General features: G+C 30.5%; 2 protein-coding genes across 9 annotated transcripts; one reads left to right on the top strand and one right to left on the bottom strand.

The window, feature by feature from the left end:
- Nucleotides 1–300: 300 nt before the first annotated feature.
- On the top strand, nt 301–25,889 carry LOC125816021 (vacuole membrane protein KMS1-like). 8 transcript variants are annotated; one of them, XM_049495612.1, is made up of 8 exons: nt 301–450; nt 19,065–19,273; nt 20,167–20,245; nt 21,411–21,707; nt 22,558–22,715; nt 23,459–23,575; nt 24,766–24,942; nt 25,575–25,889. In XM_049495612.1, the coding sequence occupies exons 1-8, from the start codon at nt 387–389 to the stop codon at nt 25,737–25,739; spliced, it is 1,266 nt and encodes a 421-aa protein (XP_049351569.1). In that variant the 5' UTR covers nt 301–386; the 3' UTR covers nt 25,740–25,889. The 8 variants fall into 8 exon arrangements, with proteins under 8 accessions (XP_049351569.1, XP_049351565.1, XP_049351571.1 ...); XM_049495608.1 differs by having other exon boundaries at nt 20,158–20,245; XM_049495614.1 differs by having other exon boundaries at nt 308–450; nt 19,068–19,273.
- LOC125816038 (desiccation-related protein PCC13-62-like) lies at nt 5,452–7,055 on the bottom strand. Its single transcript, XM_049495633.1, has 3 exons — nt 6,706–7,055; nt 6,327–6,552; nt 5,452–5,847 (listed from the first exon to the last, which is right to left on the bottom strand). The coding sequence occupies exons 1-3, from the start codon at nt 7,053–7,055 to the stop codon at nt 5,476–5,478; spliced, it is 948 nt and encodes a 315-aa protein (XP_049351590.1). The 3' UTR covers nt 5,452–5,475.
- Nucleotides 25,890–26,209: the final 320 nt, after the last annotated feature.

The following is a 26,209-nucleotide window of genomic DNA, read 5'->3' as shown; positions in this document are numbered from 1 at the left end:
ATGGATTGGATTTTTGCACACGCCTACTCAAAGATGTTGTCAATTTTTATATTATATGATTTTATGTTAATTTAATTTCAAAAATAGTTTAACAGAAATAACTATTATAATGTAGACATTTGGAAAATAATAAAATTTGAAAACTTCTTTTTTGTCCTTTTTCTTTTTTTACAAACAAAAAATCCACGACCACGAGCAAAGAACAAAATTAGTACTATTTCCTTTTCTTTTTTTCTTATTCGATTTCTTTTTGTTTTTCCCAAGAAGATATAAATATTCTCTAAATAAATCCCGTATTTCGAGGTACATTGATTTCGACTTCATCCCTTACAAATTGGAATTTCAAGTTTCTCTTCTTTTCACTTCGCCATAGCAGAGTTTCTTGAATGGGGTCTCTAGAGCAAGAACAATTTCTTGATTCTCCGCTTAATGTTGACAACTCTGCTTCTGGTCAGTTTATTCTCTGTTTTCGGGTCCATATTTATCTATCTTTTTCTGGGGTTTTCTTCAATTTTTGTAAGGGTCGTTGGGCGTGCAGATATCTCTATTTTTAGTGATTTTTTATTCTTTAAGGGTTTGTGGGTATGCAAATTTCTCTAGCATTCGTGGGTTTGGTTCAAATTTTTATTTTTTTTTCGTATGGTTTCCTTTTGGGTGCATCCATAAAGTAATGTTTGTTCTAAAGGTTGCTGATAATGAAAAAAAGTACATTGAAGGGTTTTTAATGCATTATTTAAGAGGTATCTGGGAATGGGAATAAAAGGAGAAGGGTTGGTCTGGGACTAAACTTATTCCACTGACATCAGATTGGTTGATGAAAAGATGAATAATAGTCAGATGTTTGAAAGAGTATAAAGTTTAAGATGTTAATTTGACTTATATAGTATTTTGTTAATGACAAAAGAAGAAACTATTAAAGTAATTGTTGAAAAGTTAGTGTGATAGAGCAATCATGTTTAAATTCTGAATAGTTTAATAAATTAAAGTTGCATAGTAATTGAATGGTTGCAATTATTTCATGATGTCCCAAAAACTAAAGTGTTACATAGTAATTGAGGTGGGTGGTTACTTGAGTTTATTGAAAATGAGGTGAATTTATGGTGTCATAAGCTATTTGAATTTTGAATGTTGTCGAGCATTCTTGTAATAAGTAAAGTGCTTAATCATGGCATGGATTGTGGATGTATAAATTGTCTAGTTGAAATTTTAACTGATTGGTAGTGAGTTTACTTAGTATTTTATATTTCTGAAAATTGATGGATGTGCTTAATCGGGGGTTGGTTATGAGTTAATCTCAGGAGGTCTAGTTTTGAACTTTAACCACAATGCCAACTCCTTCAGGGTAATAGAGTGATATCTTGTTCAACTTCATTTTTCTAGTATAATCGGTGAATCTGGGCAGAATGTATTACCAATAAATATTAGAACACGACTTGTGAAACCTATGTGTCTAGTGATTTTTATCATGTGAAGGTCTATTTTGAATTTTCAATGTTGTCAAGCATTCTTGTAATCATGGCATAGATTGTGAATTTTGAATGTTGTCAAGCATTCTTGTAATAAGTACTCCCTCCGTCCACTTTTATTTGTCATGTTGTGCTTTTCGAAAGTCAATTTGACTTATTTTCAAAGTTAAATTAGATTACATTAATTCAATTTTTTAAACAAAAAAATTAGATATTCAAAAACTATATAAAAAGTACTATACATTGCAATTTTTTACATATCAATATGATGAAAAAAATATATCATAAAATGTTAGTCAAAGTTTTTATAGTTTGACTCTAAAAATGGAAAGTATGACAATTAATAGTGGACGGAGGGAGTAACACTTTTTCCCAAGATGTTGTGAATGTGTGCTTTTTGGTTCAATATATATACTAGTAATATCCTCATTCTTCTCTTCTCTCCTAAATCTCGCTAAAAATGTAAAAGTTCAGATACGTAATAAATTGTGCTATATATTAATATTTTCCAACCCCATTTGATGTGGCTTGTGAGATAGATTCATGTATTTGGCGGAAAGAAAAATACTTAATATATTTTTACGAAAATAAGGAAGTTTTTTACTTATTTTGCTATATTCGGTGTTGAAGGATGGTACACTATACGTTATAGATTCATCCTCATCCATGGCCATTCGTTCATCCTCCTCGTGCTAATTTACATCTTCATCCATGGCCATTCGTTCATCGATCCACCCATGCCCGCGGGTGGATTTCATCCTAAGTTTCGTTATTCATGGCTATATACTCGTGCATCCACCACCTCCATCACCACCTAAAGGAGACAACTCAAGAAGGAAGAATTAAGAATATTCACTAAAGAAAACAAGTGTTGGATCAATATCATTTTGATTACATATTTGTGAGTTAATTATATATTAACGTCTTTAAGATTCATTGTTCTATGTAGTTATTAGTTTCTATCAATTTTCAATTAAGTAGTTTCGTTTAGTAGGAATGTTGTTTGATTCGACTTATTAAGAAATAAAATCTTGAGTTTTTATTTCTATATGAATTGTTCTCCACTTTAACTTCCTTACTCCTCTTCTCTCTCACGTGACATTTTTCTTTTTAACTAGTTTCACGGCACGTGATATGATGTTGTAAAATAGAATTAATATTACTAAATTATTTTTTTTTAGTAAATAATTATAGTTTAAAGAACATAGGACAAGTGCTTTTAAATGATTAATACAAATTTTTATAGAGTTATTTCAAAATACATTCAAAGTTTAAATATGGGAGAAAGTGGCATTTCTTTAGTGGTATTATTTTTTACTTCACTAAATTTTGCAAGCAAATCTAACCAACAAAATTTTAAAAAAATATCAATACAAAAAATGTCACCAATAGTCTTTCCTCTTGAGGTTATGAACATAAATTATGGACACCATTTAAGTATAATTTTTCTCTTAAATATTCATACTTGAAATTTAGTATGTGTATGACACAAATAAGGATTACCGTAAATATTTCAATATTTTCTCTTTATACACAATCTATCTTTTACTTGTTGTCTAATAAAAGTATCTAGTATCTTATAGAAGTTGTATCGTGATATAAAAATTAAACTTTAAAAAAAATAAAACTTAATAGATGAACAAAATTTAAAGTATTGTTTATAGAATCTTTATTTTGATTTAAGATTATTTTATGATCAATCACTATTTTCCTATCTATTTTATATAGCTAGCAAGGAGTGTATCTTGTGACTTACAATTTTCTCAAATTAAAATGAACACAAATAACAGAAAATTCATACTTAAAAAAATTTCATAGTCAATATAAATATTTTAAAATATATATATGGAACGATACATAGCCAATGAAGAAGGAAGACAAAAATATATGATCATGCTATATTCACTATAGTGTTCCATTTGATTAAAATCTATTGCCACCACCACTTCACTTTCTCCGTTCATTTATCTATTAAAAAGTAATTATTATCATGACTATATTATCATATTATAAGTAAAAGTGAAAATCTATTTTTGAAATAGTGGAATTAACATCAAAACTAATGATTTAATAGACTACATTGATGCCCGTTGTTTTAGCAAAATTAGAAAGAAACTCCTTTATTTGAGGGTAAAAAAATAATTTAAAAAAACAAAAGGAGAAATATCTTACCAAAATCATGTGACTTTTTTCATAATTTTTTATTATTATAGTCTTTCCCACAACTTTTCGTCACTGTTAACTCATGAAAATCGTAAGAAAAAATACGAGTGTGAATTTATGAATGATTTGCTACAATTTGTTCACCAACTCTTTCTTATGTGGTACCTCGAATTTTGTTGAACTTTGAACTTAATCAAATGTTGCAAATATCCCTGAGATTTTTTAAGAAGAAGAAGAGTAGAAAACTTTTAAAAAAATCGTAGTTTAAAAGTGAGAGGAAGTCCCTCTATTTATAGCTAACAAATAGTAATATGAATAGGTGTTAATTGTGCCTTATCAGAAAAGTTACAACCTTTCAAAAAAGTTACTGCTCATCGAAAAAGTCACAACCTTTTGCAAAAGTCACAACTCATCGGAAAAGGAACAACCCTTTGAAAAAATCATAACCCTTCAGAAAAGTCACAACTCATCGAAAATGTCAAAACCCGTAAAAAAAGTAACAACCCTTTGGAAAAGTCACAATTCTTTAATATGAAAGGGTAAATACTTTTAATATAATACAAATAATTAAATTAATAAATTAAATACTTTTAATTAGAGGTATTATAGTAATTTAACATTCAATTTAGGAGTTCATGCTTTTAAGGTAGTATAGATTTAACTAATGTTTAAAACTAAATTGTATTAGATCTAATTCTACATAAAATTAAAATTTAATATTTAAAATCTATATAAAAAATACTTTTAACTTTTATTCTTATGTCAATAAAATTGTAAACATAAAACTTAAATTTAGTATTTAAAATCTATATAAAAAATACTTTTAACTTTTATTCTTATGTCAATAAAATTTTAAGAAATATTTTACAATGTGATCAAAGTTCAATTATTTTCTTTAATAGCTATCTAGAAAATGCAAACTTTGGCTTTCAAGAGTGAGCCTAGCAAAGCAAAAGTTTTTAATGGTGAAGCATTTTAGAATTTTAAATTAAATTATTCAGATTTTTATAGTTATAAATAATATTTTTACATTAACATCTAAGGTAATTGTAATCTTTTTTTAAAAAAAACTAACATCTTATTAAACTAAATTGATATAAATAATCCTTAATATTGTTATAAATAATAATATTATATTAATACTATATTAAAAACAACGATTATGAAAGAAAATGATAATAATTTTATTTTAAGCCATTAATTTTATTGAGATATGTCATGTTCTTAGGTAAATGAAAAGTTGGAAACAAATCCACAAGTTTTCGATAACTGTCGGCCGGAAGGGTGCATCGTGGAAACAAGTTAAAATTAGGAAATGAATTTCTTTACTTATTTTCATAGAGAGCTTAGATGGCTGGGCGACACGTTTATAACTTTTTCATACACGGTTATAATGAAATTAGTAGATAAAACATACTACATAACATCGTTTTATATAGTTATAACTTATAATATAATGAATTAGTGGACATCTTTAATTACTTATTTTCTTCAGCATAAGATATAGTTACATGCACAACATTTGTTTTTTCTTTCCAATATGATATATAATATTTGAGTTGTCCTTAATCTATTGGGGCAGAAAACTCTTGATTGCTTACTGATATTATCAAAGAGATTCGGTATGAGAAAAAAATTAAGAAACACCATTAAATATTTATATAAAATTTTAAACAACACGTTAAGGAAATTAAATAAAACAATATTTTACTTCATTTGCTGATCTTTATGTAAGCAATTATTGGAATATTCTTTCAAAATTAACACCATACTATATGTTTATTTTATTTTATTTCATAAACATTTATTACAAATGTAGATAATGATAATTTAATTATTTTCATGGCTATTTCAGAAATTCCTTAGCAATTTTTCCATTAGCACCCTTAGGATAAAATCCACCAGGCACATGTTCATCTCCAGAACCGTATACGATCCTTAAAATCTCAGCTGGAGTTCTTTTGTAGGAAAGTGAACCAAAATTAGCTGATAATACATTACTTCTAGTCCGATTCTCTGCTCCGAGTGGTGGTTGAATGTATATGCCTTCATCTTTGATCCCGCAATTACCTAATTTATTTCTTAGTCCTGATATACGAGATGTGAAATCAGCCACTGTGTATTGGTAAGGGGAAACTAATTCCGTTGCTCTCTCGTAGAGGTACATCCGGATAACTGCGTCTTGTCCTGATTCAACACCTAATAATCCTGCCAAAAGCTACAAAAGAAAAAAAAGTATTATTTGTAATGAAAAAGGTTATACTTTTTCAATATATTTGTCATTTTTCATCTAACTTTAGAGTCATATTTGTTCGAATCATTTGCTTTTGAGGGTGTAAAATACGTTCTTGTATCTATTGTTCTAGTTCATATCATGCTATTTTCGGGAAAAATAGGAGTCGCGAATCGGAGAAGAATAAGGAAGGTTGTCTTTCTATTAGTATGTAGTTTTTTCTAAGGTTATTTACTATTTCTAGTTTTCCATCCTGGCATATAGGAAATTAATTTTAAAAATGAGCGATCTTGAAGTTTTGACCGTTGTTTGACTCAAGGGAAAACCTTTAGTGTTAAAAGTTAAAATTGTTGAACTTAAAGTTTTGCCAATGTCAAAAGTTTAAGATCACCCGCCTATAAAATCATTCTTCATAAATCATCTAGGGAGGGGGGTGGAGGATTAATACATATATATTTACTTACCCTTTTGGTTTCGTAGCCATTGATATTGGGATTTGTACCAACATAACCAACCAATCCAACATATGGAATTACATAGCAAGATAACATGTAGCTCAAACTGTCTCTGTATGGATCAAATGGAGGTACCAATTTGTGTCCAAAAGCATCGTCAAATATCTTTGCAAAATTTTTAGCAGTAAGATCTAACAAAGGTCTTGGAAAAACACCAACTGTCGAGTTAAGTGACCTACAAAACAACCAAACACACATTACACGACCTAATTATATAAATACTTCGTACCATGGTACATAAAACTTAGTTTTCGTTTGAACATGCAATTTAATATCATGATTTGAAATTTGGATATGCGATGTCAATACTCAAAAAATTTGAATTCACCTTAGATGACCAACTTCTTGATTAGCAAATTCCTTAATAATATTGTTTGTAAGTTGATCAAGATTTGCTTTTCTAGCACCAATAGGAGGAGGCCCAGACATAGGCAAATTTGGTGCAACTACATCAAGCCCAAATCCATAGGAAGCCCATAAAAAGTACTCTGCTTCCAAGAACTCTAAATTCACTGCAAATTGCATTTTGTCTATATCTTCTTTCTCTATTGCCACTCCCTCCTCTGGGTACCCAGATGGACAATAAGTATTTGTTGTATATGAAATTGACATCAAGAAAAATTCATTAAGGACCATGTACGTGACTAAGAAATGGATAAAGAGTAATTTAGAAGACATAATTAAGCTTAATGAAGAATAAGAAAATAATGTTTTTTTCCAAGATGTTGTAAATCTGTGCATTTTGGTTCAATATATATACTAGTAATATTAGTTGGAGGCTTATTCGGGAAACACCAAGAACAAGGTCCTCATTCTCAAAAATTTTAAAATGATAGAGGCACAACAAACAATAGTTGTGTAAGTTTCCACTCAATTTTTGACATTTGGATTTGTGGGTCCATTTGTACTCTTTTACCTCCTACTCACCACCTCACCCAGTTCCCTAATCCACCCACCCATCTTTTTTTTTTCTTTTTCACTTTTCTTTCTAATAATAAAAATAAAATTAACTTCTAAATACAATTAAAAGAAATCAATTTTAGATTGAATTCATGGTACAAATACTTCATTTTATTTTATAGATTTGTCCTACAAAATAAAATCGAAACAAAAAGGAAAAAAATGTCTTCTTTTTCTTATTTTTGTTTATGAGTTTGCTTGTAATTTTTGAATAAGCAGTTATGGAGAAATTTATTTTTTTGTCAAATTGCTAATTATTGCATGCTATTTAGATAAATAGTTTATATTTATTAAAAATAATTGCATCTAATTAATTTATATTCTAAAGTGAATGAAACACAATTAATTTGAGTTTTGACTGACTTTAATACTATTATTTGTGTTTGATTGATACTATTAAAAATATTGGATAATGAGTTTATTTTTTAATATTAACAATTTTAAAGATATTTTAGTTATTCCAACAAATAAGTTATTTATCAATATTCTTTTTAATAAAATACATTATCTCTGCTTCAACATTTTTATCTTTTTATTTCTAAATTTAACTTAAACACTTAAAAAGTGTTTTTAAGTACGTATAACTAAAAATTACTTAAATTTAGCTGAATCAATCATCTTTAATTCTAGTATTTTCATTAATATTTAGTTACGATTAAATATTCTCAGAAACTTTATGAATAAAAAATAGTCAAATAAAATAAATAACTTCTATTATATCGTTCAACCTCATTTATTTATTTTTGTACATAAGTGCATGCTTTAATATATCATTTATTGTCTTTTAGTTTTAACTTTTTTTCAATTACCAAAAGAAAGAATATATTTTTATCATCTTTTGCATTTTCATTTTAAAGAACTGCATTTTGTGGAAAAAAATAATTAAAAAGACAAAAGTAAAGAAAAGGAAAAAAAGAATAGGGGCACGGATGAGGAGAACTGAGTGGGGTGATGAGTGGAAGGTAAAAATGTATAAATGAGCCCACAAATTTAAGTGTCAAAAATTAAATGGAGCCTCATACAATTATGGTTGATTGTGCCTCTACCATCTTAAAATTTTCCCTCAATTCTTCTCTTCTCTCCTAAATCTCGCTAAAAATGTGAAAGTTCAAATACTCAATAAATTGCGCTATTAATATTTTTCAAACCCCATATGATTTGACTTGTGAGGTTCATGTATTTGGTGGAAAGGAAATTATATAAAAAAAGATTATGAAAAACGTTTTTTAGGAAAATAACGAAGGTTTTTACTTATTTTCTTATAATCAGTGCATAAGGGGTGTTGAAGAATAAAGAGGATATAATTAATATGGTATATATGAAGATACGTATACGTTATATATTCATGACTAATATTAGGACAATCATAATTCCACTATTAATTTGTGAATAATATTCATGAAGCAATATTAGGACAATGATATTATTACCAAAAGATTCCAAGCAAAATAATTGGGTTTATTAATTACTGCCAACACATTGCCACCATGCATATATCCCGGATGTTGAATTAGTATAATGAACGGAGGGAGTAGTACTTTCTCTAATTCAATTTATATAAATTGTTCACACCATTTTTATGGTCCAAAATGGATGAATTTTGCAAAATTCAAGAATATATCAAATTAATTCTTTATATATATATATATATATATATTACATTTAATCTAGCAACAAAGTAAGTGCTTATTACTATTCTATGTTTTTTAACTTATTTATTCCCTTATTTATTTCTTATTAAGTTAAATCATCCATAATTTTCAATTTTACAAGCTTTTAGAGGTCGAAAAGTATGATACTTTATTCAAATAAATAAACTTTAAATTTAAATGTATATAATTCTAACTAGCCCTACTAAAGGCTAATCTTGAACTTTAAAAAAAAAAAAAAAACTCAAAAAGAGCATCCATAATTAATTTTCATATGTGTATTTCTTTGTTGGCCTAACTTTAATAAATATTGGCGTACTTTAATGCTGGTCCCTTATAACCTAAGCTGTGTAGATGTCTAGATAACGTACCTCGGACGCTCTAATTAATCTACATACACGCAATCATTTTTCGAGAGGTAATTTTATTAATTTTAAAAACTGCATTAGATTAATTTTGATATTTAAAATTAAAATTAAATTATTCAAAAACTATATAGAAAGTGCTATATATTATAAATTTTCTTATATTAATATGATAAAAATATATTTTAAAATATTTATCAAAATTTATATTATTTTACTCTAAAAAAGAAAATTATAACAAATATTTGAAACAAAGGTAGTATAAGATAAGCTCACCAAAAAAGATATTCCTAAAACACTTCTTCCGGAAGATAATATATATTCGTTTTTCCAACACTAAAGCTGATAAAATTTTAAAATATAAATTTATGATGTCCACATGGGCACATATATATCTTTATGTGTCCACATGGATAAATTACTATTTATAATGATGCAATATTTATGATATTCACGTGGACACATTATATTTTTAAAATACACTATTAAATAGTGCAAGGGATAAAATGTCCTTCCCAAAGTTTGGAATTGTTACGACAATTTCGATCAAAATTTGAATATATATTTCAGACATTTTTCCCAATACATTCTTTACAAGAATATTTTTTATATCTAGAAATCAAATTTCAGATATGTATATTTTGTTAAAGCTAAAACGATAATTAAAATGGATCGAAGTAATATTTTTTTTTTCCAGAAATTTTCCTTAAATGTCACTATATTTTACTAATTAAAAAATTGATTTTATTTGAAAAATACTCATTCAATTATGACTTGCAAAAGTCATTTGTCATCGTCTTCTCAACTTTCAAACTTTCCCCTTTTCCTAGTAATAAATATTACTTCATCTAACATTAATTTGATATTTTAAACAAAAAAAATAGATATTTAAAAATTAATTCGAAAAGTACTATAAATTGTAATCTTTTATAAATCAATATAATGAAAAAATGTATTATAAAATGTTAATCAAAATTTTTATAATTTAATTCCAAAAACAAAAATTATGACAGTTAAAAATGGACGGAAGTATGACTCTTTCTCTAGTAGGATAATTAGAAGACGTGATTAAATGCATTCAAACTAATTTTCTCATGCTGTCTATGTGGCCAATTGTATCCCACAAAAAAAACTAGTGGACTAGTAAAGTTGAATCCTAATTTTTCTAATATTATTAGTTTCTGTCTTGCATTGGAAGAATTTACCTTTTCTCGTCAAATTCCTCACCCTTTTTCTATTTCTATTTTAAAAAACATCTTGTGTTGAAAATTGAAATAAATCATCCATTTGTTGATCAACTCTTTCTAGTACGTAATTTTACAAATTCACATAGATATTTAACATGTATGATTGGAGATAGGATTATTCATGATTATGGTTATAAAATCAAATCGAATGTAATTTTACAAATTCACATAGATATTTAACATGTATGATTGGAGATAGGGTTGTTCATGATTATGGTTATAAAACCAAATCGAACCGCAATCCGAACCAAACCGATTAAAAAAATCGATATTTGGTTTGATTTGGTTGGATTTGGTTTTAATTTTTAAAAAATCGATATTATTTGATTTGATTTTTGTTTTACTAAAAATTAACCGCAAAAATAACCAAACTGAACCGAGAAGTTATATATATAAATTTTACAATTATTTATAAATAAAATATAAGTATTTTACTAAATTTTAATTAACTTAAGTCTTTAATTTTACTATATTCTGAAGCCCAACACTTAAATTTTAGCCCAACTATTAACACCTTAAGCCCAACTTAAATCCCTCAATATGCGTTACTTTAAAGATTACACTTTCTCTGTTCTTTATAAAATTTTCGAACGCAACATTGAATAATTTAAAGCTCAAGCTAAAGAAGATGGTAATTGATTAGTTTTGACTATGAAATATTGGTTTTTTTCTTTTGAGAAGTAATTTCTCAATATTTTAAGGTGTAATTTTATTAAAAAGTCTATTGATAAGATATTGAGATCTCCAGAATATTGAACCAACTTTATGCTATTGACAATGAGTTTTTTAAGTTTCTGAAACTTGGTACATTGGATGAATCACTTTGTTCGTGTAATAGCTTATTTGTGAATTATTCATGCACTAAGTGCTTTTGTCTATCGAGATGCGTATATCCTCAACAAACTTATTACTTTCTAACCGAAAAAAATCTAACCAAACCGACGGTTATTTTTTTATTTGGTTTGGTTTGGTTTTAGAAATTTAAAAACCAATTTATGTTGGTTTGGTTTTGATTTTAATTAATGACCGATCTAAACCGAACCATGAACACCCCTAATTGGAGATACATTGGCTTTATTTAAATTACTAATTATCACGTAAAAATAGGTAATTAATTTGAACTTCAAATTTAACTTTCTCAAATCTATTAAAGAGAAGTACACAATCACTAATGTTCAATTATTATTTTTTATTGAATTAAAGTTCAATCAGTAATTATTGTATTATTATTTTTTTATAATAACTTTGTGACAATGTATTATACTTTTGTTAGGAATTTTTATTTATTTGGTAAGATTGCATATAGATTGAAGTAATTCTAATAGGTTCACAACTTATGAAATTTTAAATATTTATGAATAAAAAAATTAAATTGCATATCCAAACAAAACTTTAATTTCATCCCATATAATTTCATATTAAGATTTCATCTCACATGATCAAACGAGCCTGGAAATTTGCCTTTAGACAATAGAGAATCATTTAACCATTATACTCAAAAGTATCTTTAGACATGCATGGTCTTGCATATATACAATTAAGGAGTCGTTTGGTAGGATGTATTAATTAAAATAGTCCTTGGACTAAAATTTAATTCATTCAATACAATGTTTGGTAGCACATTTCAACTCAAACCCACCTAATACATGGATAACTTAATACACCATATGTGGTCTTATCTAATACCAAGGATACCTAGGGATTACTAATACCATGTTTAATAAGTCTTGGATAAGGCAACAAAATGACTGAACTGCCCCTCAATTTCTTTATACAGTGTTCAGAATTGGTAAAGAAACACAGGATGCCCCTCAACTAAATTTATCATTAATTTTTTTTGACATGACAAAATAAATTATTTTTTATATTATATTCATAATTAAAATAATAAATAAATAAAGTGAACGCAACATATCAATGGCTCTCAAAGTCGTCACTAATCCAGTATTGAATTACGTCCCAATTTATTTACTGAAACTGGCTAGGACAGTAATGAAATTGGCTTGCAATATAATATTAATGGCCTTGGCTAGCAATATTACGCCCCATTTTATTCAGGTAAGGTACTGTTCTTGCTAGTCTGAATCAGAATAATTTAGATCCGCTTATAAACTTCAATTTGTCGAATTTAGTTTAGTAGTTAAACTCTATTAATGTATATATGATATTAAAAATAATTTATTTTACCATATTAAATTTTTTTAATGCTAAATTTAGTCAAGTGATTTTATTGATACAAAGATTAAAGTTGAGTGATTTTATTGATACAAAACAAATTTTAATAACTTTGTTAGCTAAATTTCCCAAATTGAGTGACCTTTTGAGATATTAACTCTTAAAAATGAGATGTATCATTTAAATAATGTCAAAACCATCCAAGACAAATATTGGGGACTATAACAATTCATTTCTCAAAATAATCATATTTGAGGGGATAGGATAATGTGATGAGTAATATTGGCCAATGGAATGCACGGAAGCTCACCAACGGAATGAACATGAAAGTATGTCATAATGCTATACATAAAATAAAAAATCACATAATAATTTAAGGGTATAATTGGAAATAAGCTTCTTGTAGAGTCTTAAACCACACACAAGATTAGGTTAGAAATAATGAACCAAACATTTGATAAAAAATAATCCCTGCATTGCTAATCCATGTATTGCTAATCTCTGCATTGTTAATTCCTGCATTACTAATCCCTGCATTATCACTCTTTCTACCAAACGACCCCTTAAAAGTATCATTAAGTACAATAATGTAATCATTTATGAATACAATAATGTTACGTTTATTAATGGTTGACAAAAATGGATTCGGCTCCTCTTCATTTCCCTTTTCTCTATTTTCCCAAGTTTTTGCTTGTATATGAGACACATGGACATAGATAAAAATTAATAGTTAAGATTTAATAGATTAAAATAATATTCTAATTATGATTTAGATAATTAATATTTCATAAGAAAAATAATAATACCATAATCATAAGTCATAACAATATAATATCTTGTCCATAAATATATTATTTCTTTTTCTTACTAATATTATCTTCTGTTTTTGTCCATAAATATGTTACTAAAGTTATTTCTCTTTTTCTAATCATTTTTTCCCTGCGAGTATTTTTTCTATTAATTATATGTAAACTAATTTCAAAGAGAAAGTTCAAAGTTGCTTTCTAAGACTTACTCTTTTTGTTAAAAAAAAAACGGAAGATAAATACTTGTAGGATTTTTTTTTAGAAAAGAGAACAGTTTTTATAATATATTTATGGACAAGATATTATATTGTTATGACTTATGATTATGCTATTATTATTTTTCTTATGAAATATTAATTATCTAAATCATAATTAGAATATTATTTTAATCTATTAAATCTTAGCCATTGATTTTTATCTATGCCATGTGTCTCACATCCAAGCAAGAACTTGGAAAAAATGGAGGGAAGAGAAATGGAGAGTAGCCGAATCCGACAAAAATCGCCATGCAAATCAAGATCGTCTAGCAACACAAATGATTATTGACTTTTCCTTCTTAGTTTAGCTTACCAACTTGTAGAAAAGGAAAAATGCTTATTTAGACGTATTTTTTTTACCGTTATTTGAATTGTCTAACAGTGAGTTGCTTTTAATCATGCTCGAAAATTTTATTTTAATTTTGTTTGCTTCTCTGTTTTGTAAGCAGTTCATGGCGAGCTGAGACTACTGGACCAACAAATTATTGGATTGACATTCTAAACGAGAAGCTTCACCGTATACAAAAAAAGCAATTCAACCCAAGTGTTGAGGAAAAAATGCCCTAGCTGAAAATATAATCATTAAAATGACAAAACGTTAAATTATAATCTAATGTCAACAAAATTTTAGACTATATTATTTTCTCAAAAAATTTCAACTCTTTTTACAAGATCTTTAAATTGTGAAAAAATTTCGTAAAATTATTAATTTATACAAAGAAATCTTTAGACCGTAATCTAAAGAGTATAAATTACTACCAACTCATAGAAAAGGACTAGTTGTGGATGGATCAAAGCGACAAGTTGCACCAAATGGCATGGTACAATGTGTCGTCGCCTCATACACTTCGTACAAAAAAGAATAATACAAATAATGCAATAAATAAATCACGTGTTGATATGGGGAAGCTATAATGCAAGAAATAAAATTTAATAAATTTTGCTCAAACTTATATATTTGTATCAAAAATTTATTATATGAATATAAATATTTCAATACAAACTCAATAACTATAATAAACTATTAGCCAGTTCAAAATTCATTAACTTTAATTATTGACTCAATATCAAATTTGGGGGAATAGTGTCGTTAAAACCAAAAAAGAACTAAATGAAAGAAAAATACAACATAGAGAATGACTGGTGTATTTCACTCTATCAATAATTGAATCAGATTTGTTGTATTTTAATGAACATTTTACCGAAAGGGGCAAGACAACAATAATGGCCAACGTTGACTTGTTTCCACGTTTCTAAAAGGAGGAATGACCTCCATTTTTTTCATTTTGAATTTAAAACATCTTAATCATACTTAACTTCCAACATAATTTTGTTTTTTCCCTAATAAAAACGAGTTTTTACACCTCTTTGGACGTGAGTGTTGGGCCAAAGATAGAGGGCTCAAGATGTATTGGGCTTTTTGTATCAAGTGAAAGGTAGTGACAAGTCCAGCTCACTAGTACGGCTCAATATGGGAGCCTTTCATACTGTTAGGCCCATCAATACACTGGGCCAGGGTGGACAGTACTGACTACTGAGTAGTTTACCTTATGAGAAAAAAAATACTTCGATGAGTTTTTTTAATAAGTAATTATTGATTTAAAAGGCGATGCGCCGAATAAGAAAGGTTATCTTGCTGATCATCGCTGAAAGTGATAGTGCAAGGATGACAATTGAAGGATCGAAAGGCGAACCAAGGTTGTACTTGGCGTTACGCTGAATGTAAAAGGTAGACTCAAATGAGCTCGCCGATTGAAATTTCATGTGTAGGGGTGAAATTCGGAGATCTATGAAGGAACGCTAAAGGCGAAGGCATCTCTCTAGGTCCCTACTGATGCTGAGGTGCGAAAGCATGGAGAGCGAACATGATTAGATACCCTGATAGTCCATGTCGTAAACGATGAGTGTTCACCCTTGGTCTACGCGGACAGGGGGCCAGCTAATGCGTGAAACACTCCGCCTGGTAACGATATTTTTTTATTTATTACAATATATAGCAATGCATGGCAATATTATGATAATCTACTATGTATTAATAATAAATTAGGTATGTAATATGGATGTATTACAAGTGTTTTAAAATATATTATGCTTGTTTGACAATGAATTTACACATTAAAATTGTATTATAAGCATCCCATGAAGAAAAAACTATTATTGTTATAAATGGTAAATATTTTTTTAATATAACATATATATGTAAGTTTCCCACAAAAAAATAGCACTTGACCATACAACATATTTAGTATAATCTCACAAATGGAATCTAAAAAAGGTAAGAGTGTATGTAGAAAAATAGCACGTAAGCATTGTGAGTATTTAATTATTAATACTTTTTGGGTGTGTTCGATAATATTTTCGATTTTTCTCAAGTTCGTTCTTTAAATTTTTTTTATTCTTTTTTATGAAAATAAGATTCTTAATATTGGAAAATGACTTTTTTCATAAAAGTATAAAAAATAAATTCTTTTTCTATGAGCTTTCATTTTCTCGCTTTCTTGAGGATTCAAGCATATAGCCTTGAGATGTATTCTGAATATGGCGTAAACAATTAAATAAAGCAATAAGTACTTTTTTTTTTTGCCTTCGTAAAAAGGACAAACTATCAACAAACTAATGTTCAAAATCTAAGCAACATTCTATTTTAATTTGAAATTTCATCCCCCAATTATACAGTGCGTGCACGCTAGATATTGCGTTAGAGTTAATAAGAAGCATTTAATATTTCTCATACGGGTGTGCATTGATCGGTTTGGTACAAAGATTATTGGTTCAATTTATCGATTTTCGATTTTTAAATACGTTAAACCAATAAAATATTCTTTATTGATTTACATTTTATCGGATTTTGGTTATTATCTGTTCGATTTTCGGTTTACCACATAAAAAAATGCTCATAAAATAAATTTATGATTTCTCATTTCTCTAACGATTTGGCATGATATAATGAGACAAGCAAATCAACTATTAATGTTTTGATATAGCGAAACAAGAAATATAACGAAAAATTGCATCAATAAGAGTAGATGTAGTACGAAGGCTACAATAACATATTACAACCAAAACATAATACTTCATTCGTTTAAAAAAGAATGACCTAGTTTTCTTTTTAGTCTTTTTCAAAAAGAATGACCCATTTCCTTTTTTGGCAACACTTTAACTTCAACTTTCCACATGACATGTTTAAGACCATAAGATTAAAGGACATTTTGGTATATTTGACATAACTTTAATTTAGAACCACAAGATTGAAAAATCTTATTTCTTTACTTAAACTCCGTTCCAAGTCAAACTAGGCCATTCTTTTTGAAACGAAGGGAGTATGAAATTTCTAATGTGAAGTAGAAGTACTATGATGTGTGAAGTGTGTAGACCGTAATGTAGAATACTGATATAGTGTTTAATTATATTAAATTATTAATATTTATGAAAGGTATAGTAGTAACTTACTATCCTCTTAATGAGTTATAATAACCCAATAGTAAAAATCGATAACCTAGTAATTTTTCTTATAAAATCATTAAAAATCCGTTAACCCGATAGCCCAATAACAATGACCCAATAATATTTTTGTTCGTTCGATTTATTGATGGGTTGGATTTTTGCACACGCCTACTCAAAGATGTTGTCAATTTTTATATTATATGACTTTATGTTAATTTAATTTCAAAAATAGTTTAGCAGAAATAACTATTATAATGTAGACATTTGGAAAATAATAAAATTTGAAAACTTCTTTTTTGCCCTTTTTCTTTTTTTACAAACAAAAAATCCTCGCCCACGAGCAAAGAACAAAATTAGTACTATTTCCTTTTTTTTTTTTTTTTTCTTATTCGATTCTTTTTGTTTTTCCCAAGAAGATATAAATATTCTCTAAATAAATCCCGTATTTCGAGGTACATTGATTTCGACTTCATCCTTTACAAATTGGAATTTCAAGTTTGTTTTCTTTTCACTTCGCCATAGCAGAGTTTCTCGAATGGGGTCTCTAGAGCAAGATCAACTTCTTGATTCTCCGCTTAATGTTGACAACTCTGCTTCTGGTCAGTTTATTCTCTGTTTTCGGGTCTATATTTATCTATCTTTTTCTGGGTTTTTCTTCAATTTTTGTAAGGGCTGTTGGGCGTGCAGATATCTCTATTTTTAGTGATTTTTTGTTCTTTAAGGGTTTGTGGGTATGCAAATTTCTCTAGCATTCGTGGGTTTCGTTCAATTTTTTTTTTCTTTTCGTATGGTTTCTGTTGGTCTCCTTTTGGGTGCATCCATAAAGTAATGCTTGTTCGAAAGGTTGCTGATAATGAAAAAAAGGTACATTGAAGGGGTTTTAATGCATTATTTAAGAGATACCTGGGAATGGGGATAAAAGGAGAAGGGGTGGTCTGGGACTAAACTTCTTCCACTGACATCAGATTGGTTGATGAAAAGATGAATAATAGTTAGGTGTTTGAAAGGGTATAAAGTTTAAGATGTTAATTTGACTTACATATTTTGTTAATGACAAAAGAAGAAACTATTAAAGTAAGTTGAAAAGTTAGCGTGATAAAGGAAACAACACTTTAAAGTTTAAATTCTGAATAGTTTAATAAATTAAAAATTCTTTAAAGTTGCATAGTAATTGAATGGTTGCAATTAGTTTATGATGTCCCAAAAACTTAAGTGTTACATAATTGAGGTGGGAGGTACTTGAGTTTATTGAAAATGAGGTGAATTCATGGATTTACGGTGTCATAAGCTATTTGAATTTTAAATGTTGTCAAGGATTCTTGTAATAAGTAAAGTACTTAATCATGGCATGGATTGTGGATGTATAAATTGTCTAGCCTTTGTAGCTTCTAGTTGAAGTTTTAACTGATTGGTAGTGAGTTTACTTATTTTATATTTCTGGAAATTGATGTGCTTAACCTGGGGTTTGGGTATGAGTTAATCTTAGGAGGTCTAGTTTTGAACTTTGACCACAATGCCAACCCCTTCAGGGTAGTAGAGTGATATCTTGTTCTTCATGTTCAACTTCATTTTTCTAGTATAATCGGTGAATCTGGGCAGAATGTATTACCAATAAATATTAGAACACGACTTGTGAAGCCTACGTGTCTAGTGATTTGATAAAGGTTTATCATGTGAAGGTCTATGTAGTCTCTCATTCATTGTGTAGGATACCCAAAATTAATGCATAGTACCAAAATCTCGAATGGTGACTTTAACTTGGAAAAATGATTTATATATTCCAGCAGGACTCCTTGACAAACACAATAGGGAGCTGGAGCATCTGAGTCTGACGAATCAGCCACTAAAGACAGTTAAATTCTTCTGTTTAGCTGTTCTTAAGTGTCTTCACCAATTTTCAGTTAACACTATCAAGTGCAGCTGTCTAGTGGTCATACTGCTGGCTTCCGCAGGTGGGAGTTTGCTTTTTACACGTGGTAGGGCGTATGAGGAGGTATGTCATTTATTCTTGTGTTACAATGCATTTTGTCATAGTGGAGGATACTATGTGACCTGTAGAGCTTCATTAACACATTTCAACATCCCATTAGTCTGTCATGTTTACTACTAAATCTGGGGCTCTTGAACTTCTTAATATCCTTTTTTGTTATACTAGCATGAAGTTCTTTAGATAGTTATCCTTTGAATTAAAATCAGAGGATTTAGGGTATAGCTCAAGTAAGGAACACTATTTTTTTTTTTTTAAGGCAAGGTGGAGGAGGTAGAAAGTAATGAAGCATTTTATGTTTCCTTTGTTTGAGCATGATGTGCATTCTTAAGAATCGTGGCATCTCTCCCTATATGCATGTTCTTTCAAACTAAATCTACTAACGTAGAATTTAGAAAGTACTTTCTATGTCCATGGAATGATCTTCATCCAGTATTCAACAAATAAGTGAAGAACTGATAACAGCAATTTGAAATTGTTCCTTTTCTTAATTAGACTTATATGTTAATCTTTTCTATTTCATTTTTCTTTCCGAATGTAACGTCACAGTAATAACTTACAAGACTTTTGTCTTCATTAGTTAATAGCTGCAAATATTCTTAGGCCGTAGCCAATGAAATTGATATTATTTGTAGATAAAAGTTTTATCTATCAGCTTACGCAAATAAATTTTTCTTTACCAGTCCATTGGTCTCTTAAAACTTTGAAAATTTGGGAGTTTGTTGTCCAGTGATTGAAGGAAAGAAGCTACAAAAACACAACCATTGATACATTTTATTCCTGCACTGGTGGATTATCTTCCAAACCTCCTTGCCATGCCTGAGTTGTATGCATGCGCGCATCTAACCTTCTACTCTTTTATTTTAATTCTATGCCTGCTTTTCTTCAAGACACTGCAGCCTGTTCAGGAGCTTCTCAGGTATCTACGGTTTGGACTCTGGTGGCTAGTTCTTGGTGTGGCTTCATCAATCGGCCTGGGTGAGTGGACATTTGCTCTTGGTATAATGTTATACAATTTAAAGAAACCTGTTCAGTGTATACTTATAAAAACGTGAGGTCTGTTCAATGTTCTCTGTCAAGTGGGTGCTTGGCTGATAGCATTGTCTTTAAGTCACAGGTTTCTTCTTTGAGATAGTATTTGTGTTCCAACTTTTAATAATGTACTACTAAGGTATGGCTGTCACCTGTAGTCCTGTTTGACCCTTAACCAATCATGAGATCATCTCTAGCAGGAACAGACTATTGTAGGTAATACATATTATTCTTAATTTCTTCAATGCGGTATTTTAGCTGAACCCCATTTGTTTTAATGCACTTCTAAGGTATGATTGTCACTGACGGTCTTATTTGACCCTATCTTAACCCATCATGAGATCATCTCTAGCAGCACAAACTATTGTATGTAATACATATTTTTCTCATTTTCCTCAATGTAGCATTTTATCTGAATTCCTTTTGTGTTTTGTCCAAAGTAAATGAATGACAGGAATATAGAAAATAATTGGCAACTGGACTTGAGTAGCTTTTGATCACATTTTGAAGCAGTTCCAGCTTTTTGTATTTGTAGAGATAGTCCTATTAGTCCTTGGGGGAGCTAGTGTTTGAAGTTTGATGTGTTAGTCTGTGTCAAGAGTATTTCTTATGACCATGCTTATGCTGTTACATAGATATCTGGTGAATCTTTTGCATGATAATCAAAATGTTGTCAAATTCAGTCATGTGGCAGGACACTCATATTCTAAATATTTGAGGCATAATATTAAGCAAGCATCTTAACTGAATTTACTGTTTGGGTGTTTTCTCTGTTAAAATCATGTTTGGTGCAGAATAAGGATCATCATATTAGAATATTTTTGAGTGCGCTGACTATTCTACTGTACATGTTCTGTCATGCTTCTGGATGAGCTTTCTTTATTAGAGAGATCATATTCGGACTTTTAAGTCATTTCAGTTCTGGTTCCTTAACCTAATCTCTCTCAACAGAATATTACTGCTCCATCACTGGTAGTTGAAAGTTTTATTTTTTATTGTTTATAGAATTATCTGGAAGTGACTTTGGTGGTAGTTACAGTTGCAGTTTATTTTACTCTCGCTTATATTTTTGCCATTCCTCACTCATCTTTGTCTCTCTTTGTTCTTAAAGGTTCTGGTCTGCACACTTTCGTCTTGTACTTGGGCCCTCATATTGCTCTATTCACAATAAAATCTGTGAGCTGCGGAAGGGTTGACATAAAAAGTGCTCCATATGATACAATTCAATTAAGAAGTGGTCCTTCATGGCTGGATAAGGACTGTTCTGAATTTGGCCCACCATTATTTTCAGTACCTGGTGCACGGGTACCATTGACCAGCATACTAAACCAGATTCAGTTGGAAGCTATATTGTGGGGTATTGGAACAGCTCTTGGAGAGCTTCCTCCTTACTTCATCTCTAGAGCTGGTAAGCTACATTACCAATGTGATTTCTTCCTGTACAGTGGTGCTTTACATCACATTTGATCTTCTGGAAATGTATTTATTCCAAGTAATTGTATTGCAAGATATTTTTTTCTAAAAGGTTTTTGCAGGACATTTTTATATATGTGATCTGTTTCTTCATATGCTGTTGGGACAAGTCCAGTAACAATCTTTTTGGCAATCATACTCATTATATCTATTTATAACCTTTCCTATTTCTAAAGAGCGGCTAGAAAGATCTTACTTCCAGGAGTCCTTGGGGCAAAGCACAGTTACTTCATAGTAAAGGAAAAGAAAGAGAATTGGATGTTCCTCCTTGATCCTTTTCATTCTGTTGGGAGATATTTTCATGTCTGGCTAAGGGCCTGTTGAAAACTTTACAAGTTTTAGCTCTTTATTAGCCTCTTCCCCTTGGAATTACACCGACTGGTGATCATCCATAGCAAAGTTAATACTCGAATAGGGACTCCAAGGCATCTTCTTTGAGCAGTATTCTATTTTCAGTCTTTCTGCTTGGAGTCCTTCCTCTAGATATGAATACCTCTGGAATGTTATTTCAGCTGAAGGTTTGAGATAGACAATAACCCCTACATCCCTTATCTAAGCCCAATTACCATCTTTCTTCCAGAGCAATAGAACTTTCTTTCTTCAACTTGTTGCATTTTTTTCAGTTCTGCAATGTTTCAAGTTATCCACAAATACTAGTTAAGTTTTGAAGTATAGTTCTAATCATTATCTTATGCAGTACTGCTTTATGGTAATGCATTACTGGTGGAGTGACCGGATTCCAGGTTATGTAATACTGATGTTTCCCGTGCTCTTCAAAATTGCAGCTAGTATATCTGGTCGTGAAGGTGAGCTTATGGAAGATTTGGATTCTGCTTCAAAAGAAGATAGTGGAATTATCAACAACCACTTAAAACAGATAAAAAAGTGGCTTCTTTCTAACCGACAGTATTTGAATTTCTTCACAATTCTAGTTCTTGCGTCGGTAAATCCTCTCTCACTTTTTACAGAGTGTTATGTACTTGTGTCATCAACTTTAGTGATTTTCTTCAAATTATGTCTATTTAATCCCTCCTTTTGGTCTCTAAATTGCTTTATTTGTCAACCCTCATTAAGGGTTTTCAACATAAATTTATGCTAGAACAAGACCACTAACCCCCTCACCCTGGACAGAAAAAGAAAAGTGAGAAAGAAGAACCTTTTACTGCTTGACTGCTTGCTCATTTTTATCACTTGGTAAATAGTGAAATATTCTCTGTTACAGTCTCTGCTTGCTCTGCTATATTGCTCCAATTTAATAACAACAAGAACAAACATTTAGGTTTGATATGTTTTGTTTTCTTCACTTTTCTGATGTTTCTTTTTTCTGTATTTTTGGGGACAATAATACTTCTGTGCACAATGCCCCTTTTTCAAGCTTTGAAGTTAAATTTTTAGTATCTTATGTGCGCATCTCGACTAATTCCACAGGATACCTGCCACCTCCCACCAGTAGGTATCATGTATCTCTGTCCACCAAGGCTAGGACAGATGAGAAGAAATTACCTAGTGTTTTTTCTTTTCTCTGCTGGGATTTGAACTTGAGATCTGATGGTTCTCAACACACTTCATTGACCACTAGGCCATCCCCTTGGGATTTCTTTTGATGCATGTTGCATTTGTTACTGCCCATACATCTTTATGTTTGTGTGGATAACCTATTAAGTGTTCTCTTTGTTTGCTGTGAAGGTGCCAAATCCTCTGTTTGACCTTGCTGGTATCATGTGTGGTCAATTTGGTATTCCATTTTGGAAATTCTTTACAGCAACTCTGATCGGGAAGGCAATTATTAAGACTCACATACAGGTGTGCATCTACCAAATGTTATCTTTTTTAACTGATATAAGTCAAGAAAAAGAAATGCTGAACAAAAGTACATCTGCAAGAAAGAGATTATTACAGATCGTGTGGAAAGCTATGGAAGTTAATTATGTCTTAGGCCTCTTAACAGATTGTCCTTGTCCACATTGCCACCAAAAACAAGCACAGATATAAAATTGTGTCTGAGATTTACAATATTGTCATTCTTATTCTACCCATCAAAAAAATAAATAAACATATTGTCATTTCGTATTCTCAAAAGCTCTAGCATTTCTTTCCTTAAAAAGGGTCCACCCAACAACTTCTGCTAGAGTTCCAAACCCCAATTGAAGCCTTTCCTATGCCGCCATGTGAGCTGCTAAATGTTATCATTTGTTGTTAAGCTGTCAATGCTTCCCTGGTATAAGTATTTGAACGCTAGCCAAACATGTTTGCAAACTTCTTTTGTTAAGTTTGCTTACGATGTTTTAAGGTATAAGACAGGTGGATATACAGCTACCTGGCTCTCCAGCTTCTGCTTTCTTCTCCCTCATGTTTATTCTCACTTCCCTCCACCAGTGTTCAGCCTGCCTGTTCTTCAGTCCGTCCTTACTCTTATTCTCCCTCTTCATGGCATAAGAATCATCAGATACTGCACAATCGCATGTGATTAAATGCAGGATGTTGAGACTCTAAATAAACGGTGAAAACACCCTGTTTACAGATTGACATCACTCTTATATGCTGTTAATTGGATTGATTTTGACAAACTTTACCCACAATCATGTGTGAATTATGAGTGTGCTTTTTGGAGCGTCTTAGAGTAATTGGTCTTCGCTTTTGGTCAAGAGCCAAACAAAGAGGATGTCAAAGAACAGAAAAACAAGCACCCAAGGTTGTGGCCTAGTGACTAGTCAATGAAGTGGGTTGAGAACCATGAGGTCTCATATTCAAATTCCAGCAAAGACAAAAACAATAGGGGACTTCTTCCCATCTGTCCTAGTCTTGATAGACCGAGTTACCTAATACCTGTTGATGGTGGGAGGTGGCAGGTATCCGTGGCATTAGTCGAGGCGAAAGCTGGCCCAAATATCACGGCTATAAAAAGAATGAAAAGAAAAAAACAAACAATAGCTAGCTTTGATTTCTGTGACATGTTAAATTTTGGTCGTTGATTTGAGAAAGTTACTCTGCAGACAGCATTTATTATTTCAGTTTGCAACAATCAACTGATGGACTTCATAGAAAATCAATTAGTTCGGGTGCTTGGTCTCATTCCTGGAGTGGCCTCGTTCCTGCCAAACATCATTTCCAAACTACACATCGCTAGAGAGAAGTACATGGCAGCATCCCCTCCAGTGTCTAGTGCTAAGGTATTACACTTGACTAATAAGGAAAGAAAAATAAATGTAGTTGTAATGCTTACTGTTTCATGCATGCTTTTTTCTATGCTAAAGGTAACTTTAGTCCTTTCGCCTTCTGAGCTGGGATGTATCTGGAACTTAACTGTTGCTTTACAGGTGTAGAAGGTTTGGTTCAAAGAAACTTAGCTGTCATCTAGTTGGCATGCATCGAAATATAGCATAAGCCATTTAACTTGTCCGAAAAAAGGAAAAAAAGGCTAAGCCTTATAGTACCATGTTTATGCAAAAATATTTGTATCATCTGAGGAGAAAAAAATGCTGTTTCACCGTCTGAGAGCCTCTTCAACTTGGCTTACAATAATAAACTTTTAACTAAATAAAACTACTAATCAGAGTATCCGTTCACACCCATAACTTGTCACCTGAAGATCTCCTTGGCTAATGATCTATACCATTAATGTGACCTTGTATGGTATGTAAACCTTCCATGACCCGTCAACCTCATTGTGTCTAGAAAGCCTGTTTTATACAAGGATGCCAACTGTTATGTGTTGAACAAATATGTAATTTATGACCGTGCAAGCATACACGAGTCACGACATAAATCACTTTATGAACTAAAAACCTATGTTCTGCTGCAGGCAAAAAAGTGGGACCTTTCGCTTGGTTCAGTGTGGAACACTGTTGTATGGCTCATGCTGTTGAACTTCTCAGCCAAGATTGTAAATACAACTGCCAAGGGCTATCTTAGAGAGCAACAAGAAAAGGAGCTCGCTGCACTTGAAAATAATCGTGCCAGGGAATGACATATTCATAGTAATTCAGTAGGTGCAAGGCTCCGATTTAGTTGCTGGTAGTTCATTAAAAAAATGATCCTTTTAGCTGCTGGCAATAGATTGTGGTGTACGTTTTTGAAGTGCCATAATCTGATTATTGTATTGGAAGTTCGCCGCATATTTAGAGGGAGAGGCTTCTTTTTATGTCCTCAGCCCCTACTTCCTTTATACACCAAAAATACACCACCATGTACTTGAATCATAATTCAATGACGAAAAAAGTCAGTTTGACAGGATCATCTTATGACACTATGATTTAACGGTCCATCTCTCTACCCTTTTCCATTCAATACCAGATTTTTATTTGCCACAAGACTTGAGTTTGTGACATGCATGTAATCTACACATTACGGTTGAGCTCTTGCCACTAAATCAAAGCTCTTTCATTTATTCTCTTGAAATCAGCTTTTTTTGGTGGAAATATTTCTGTTGCAGTGCTT

The sequence above is a fragment of the Solanum verrucosum genome, unplaced genomic scaffold (assembly GCF_900185275.1).
Source record: "Solanum verrucosum unplaced genomic scaffold, falcon-dt-bn FXZP01000261.1, whole genome shotgun sequence".
Lineage (NCBI taxonomy): Eukaryota > Viridiplantae > Streptophyta > Magnoliopsida > Solanales > Solanaceae > Solanum > Solanum verrucosum.
This window is presented reverse-complemented; position numbering and strand designations above follow the sequence as displayed.